General features: G+C 40.7%; 1 protein-coding gene across 1 annotated transcript; it reads left to right on the plus strand.

The window, feature by feature from the left end:
* The first annotated feature begins 2,680 nt into the window (after positions 1–2,680).
* On the plus strand, positions 2,681–3,103 carry LOC122035295 (36.4 kDa proline-rich protein-like). Its single transcript, XM_042594709.1, has one exon. It carries the CDS (start codon positions 2,681–2,683, stop codon positions 3,101–3,103), a length of 423 nt encoding a protein of 140 aa, XP_042450643.1.
* Positions 3,104–4,387: the final 1,284 nt, after the last annotated feature.

Consider the following 4,387-nt stretch of genomic DNA (forward strand, 5'->3'; position numbering starts at 1 on the left):
ACTTTTGGAGTGAAAACAACGTTTGTCGACGCACCAGAGCAAGCCAGAGAACACAGCCGTGCAAACCTTGCAAGGTCGTGTGGCCAAACAGGAGAGGAGAAGTGTACATCCGTGCAACCCTTGCACGGCCGTGTGGCCAACCCAGAGGCAGATCGGAGCATGGACGTGCATACTTACACGGCCGTGCCCCCCATGATCGAGACCAAGTAGCACACGGTCGTAAAACCCTGCACGGTCGTGTCCCCAGATCTGAGTCCCAGCATCACACGGTCGTGCCAATTGGCATGGCCATGTTGGACACCTAGAGCCAAGAAAGGGCACGGCCATGCCATCCTTGCACGGCCGTGCTGTCGCACCGCGCCCTAGCCTATAAAAAGGGTTTTAACCCTTTTTCTGAGGGGAGAGAGCCAGGAGGTGAACCGTCAGGAGGAGAATCACTCTGGTGTCATTCCACGCCGTCCAGGATATTGGTCCAGCGATCTTTCACCACCACATCAACTCCAGAAGCAAAGGATTGGATCTGAAGATCACTCATCATCGTTGGGTAAGCATACTTCTTCTTTCTCTCTTTGTTTTTGAGGATTGTATGTTTAGATTCACTATGTCTTCGGACTTTTCTCCAGCGTCTATGAAGTAGAGTCCTTGTTCTAGGATGAGGGAGTAATTGTGGATTGGTTTTGATGTAAGACTCATACTATGCTTATATTCATTGGATGATTTTGCTTGCTTTGTTTTGACTACTCGATTTCTTTGTCGTGTTGATTGATTGTGTAGGAATTGCCAACCTCGTAGAGGGAATACCTTAGATCGTACACCCGAGGATCCCTAGTGACAGGGGTAACCCGTTAACGGACATCTAGGGTACTTTCTTGAAAGGATAGGCGACTTCTCCACAAGGAAGTAAGAGACCAAACTAAGCTTCTTAATTTTATCTTTGATAACATCAATTAGAGTCGTGTCCTTGTGATCTACTAAGGCGGCCTACTGACAGGGGTTAACCGTAATAGGATTTCATAGGGATCGTCTTTGTTTGGTGCTTAAGGATAGTTGCTTTAGCTTCCGACAAATGCATGCTGATGGACAATCAATATAGGATAGTATGTGACACATCAATACCACCACAATGAAAACGAACTCCTAGAGCTCTTCATTAACCAGGTTTATTTCTTCTCGTTGCTAGTTCTCATTTTCGCTCTCTAACCTCTTTCCTTAGATTACTATAATCATTGATATTGTAGCTAATCATAAGCGTACCATCACTAGTGCTTATAACTAGTCCTCGTGGGATCGATATTCTTTATTACTGACAACGAATCCGTGCACTTGCGGAAGCGTAATAAAGGTACCGGTGAGTACAACTTCTCCCATTTCCTTCAATTTTGTATTTTCATTATTATTCCAGGAGACTGTACGCATAACTGTTACTATTGGTTAATTCCTATTATGCATGTCAGCTTGGTATCCGCTGAGTGTTGGACTCACCCCGTTGATTATTACTAATTCAGGTTGATACTGTCAGGAGGTTCCAGTCGCTAATCCCCCACCACTTGTCACGACGGGTTCATATATTTTGGGATTTTTGGTTTACTTGTTACATTTTATGTACTTGTGACGAATAACTGTACTCGTAGATTTTTATCGAGTTTTGGTCTGCTACCTTTGTTTTTGTTGCGTTGGATTTTTGTTATGGGTTTAAGTTTTTCATTGTATTAGTGGAGTAAGTTTTATTTAGATAAACTGCGTGGTTGTGTTAGCCAGAGGCTGAGTTTATATAAACTACGTGGATTGTTAGATATTTTTATTGTTATTATTTCGGCCATGTTGGCCGAGGTTTGTGTGGCCCTAAGGGCTTTGTAGTAATGTTTTAGATTGTCACCAGTATACAGGAGATGCTGTCGAAATTTTCTTTGGCAAGGACTCCCCCGGGGTGTGACAATTTATTTGGTATCAGAGTAAGTTTACGATGCCTATTTTTCATGTTTTGGATTTTTGAGTTGATCTTATACCAATTTATTTGGTATCAGAGCAGGTTCACAATGTCTATTTTTCGTACTTTGGAATTTTGAGCTAATCTGATACCAATTTATTTGGTATCGGAGTAGGTTTATGATACTTGTTTTTCGTGTTCTGGATTTTTAAGTTGATCTGATACCAATTTATTTGGTATCAGAGCAGATTTACGATACATGTTTTTCATGTTCTGAATTTTTGAGTTAATCTGATACCAATTCTTTTGGTATCCAAGTCAGGTTGGTGTATTCTGTTTTTCGTGTTTTAGATTTTCAAGTTAATCTGATACCAATTTATTTGGTATCAGAGCCCAGGTTATTTGAGTAATCTGGGTATTTTCAGATTTGTACGGATTTTCGTCGATTTTCTTGTTTCAGAGTTCCAAGGTCATAAATGGGGACTAGATAGTGACGGAACATCTCTAGACGGTAAATAGGTAAAATGTTAATTTTTATAATTTTGATACTTGTAGTAATATCTGGAACATAATTTAATATATATAAGGCAAAATGCACGTATTCCCACTCCGAGACGTGGTGCAAGATGTCCACGCAAGAGGACATTAGAATCCCTGGCGACAGAGTTGCCAGAGATATCTACTAGGGTCGAGCATGTCGGTCAGGGACAGACTTCATATGGTACTACGGGCGCGTCGAGCTCTCAGACTCCGATGGTTTCAGAGGTACCTACCCCGACCGTGTCCACTGTACCCACTCCTACAGTATTCACAGTCCCACCAGCGGTGCCACCTGTGGCATATTCGACACCTCCTCCAGCCGTGCCTACGACGTATCTAGCACCTCCTCTAGCAGTATCTGCTGATGCGTACCCGGCACATGGACCAACAGCACCAGTTACACCTACCGTACCTCTAGCCGCACCCACCTATATTGACCCTACAGTGCCACCAGCGGCACTTGCCCCAACTTATGCAGCAGCACCAGGGATACCTCCCCTGGTCTATCCAGCAGTACCACTTATAGTACCAGCTCCAGTGGTTCCACCAGTTCCCGTAGCAGTCCCTACTCACCTTACTGATATAGTTGCGGCACGAGCTCGGATCCCAGCTTTGGAAGAGTTGATGAAAAGTTGATTCATACTATTCCTCGGAGAGATTGATCCGAGTGTGGCCAAGTCTTGGATAGAGACTATGGAGCAAACCTTCTTCTATATGGCTTGCTCCGAATGGGAGAAAGCAGAGCTGGCTGCTTTCCATTTATGGGACGAGGCTGATATCTGGTGGGATACACAGCGTTCCATCCACCTGGGCGAGATTCAGGGAGGCTTTTGAGAGCCAGTACTTTTCACGGTCATATCAGATGACGCACCATCAGGATTTTCTGAGTCTTCGGCAGAACAGCCGCACAGTGACAGAGTATAATGCTGAATTTAATCTGTTGGCCAGATTTGTTCCAGAATTAGTTGTTGAGGACAAGTCTCATATGCTTCAGTTTGTCTAGGGATTGGATGGACATCTACAAGTAAAGATTGCCAGTTTTGGAAATTCATCTTACATAGAGGCATTAGACAGAGCCCTTATGATTGAGTCAACTCACCAAAGAGCGTATCTGGATAAGAAACGGAAGCAGACAGATTGGACATCAGGACAGATTCAGCCACCACAGGCTGAATGTCATCAAACCTGAAATTTTTTATAATAATTGCATGTCTGAATAAAAAATTAATTAGATCTGGAAAAACAAACTTAAACACTTCTTGAGAAAAATCAACACCTTAAGGAATAAATTGAAAATAGAAATCTAAATCAAGCTATAAAACTTGAAGAAGAAAATATAATTTTTAAAGGTGAAATTAATAAAGTCAAAGGATTATTAAAAACTTTCATCACAAGGTCAAAAAATTTAAACCTAATTCTTAAAACACAAAAAGCTGTATATAATAAGTTCGAGCTTGGATATAAGTCCAACTCTACAAATAAATTTTTCATCTTTTTAATAAGTCAAAATTCAAAATAAACCAAAGCTTGGGTTCCGAAAGCATGCCTAACCACGCAAGTAGAAGTCAATCAATTTTATGTACCTAAAATTAAAATTTATTACCTAAAACCAACTCTACCTAAAACTATTAATTCAAACCTAAATCTAAAATGTAAAATGAATTAGAACAAATCAAACTCAAATTGAAAAACTAAATTTAAATCAAATAACTACAAAGTTAATTTAAATTTAAGTTACAATCAAGTTTACTATAACTATAAAACAAGTTAGCACAATCTAAGACATAAACCTAAAGCTCAATAATTCATGGGGAGACAAATTAGTTGGCTTCTTCAAAATATTAATTTACCCAGCTAGGTAATTAGGACTAGCTTAAAAAGGGATAAAAGTTTAATCTGACAAACAACACTGGAGAAGTT

The sequence above is a fragment of the Zingiber officinale genome, chromosome 11B (assembly GCF_018446385.1).
Source record: "Zingiber officinale cultivar Zhangliang chromosome 11B, Zo_v1.1, whole genome shotgun sequence".
In the NCBI taxonomy this organism is placed as follows: domain Eukaryota; kingdom Viridiplantae; phylum Streptophyta; class Magnoliopsida; order Zingiberales; family Zingiberaceae; genus Zingiber; species Zingiber officinale.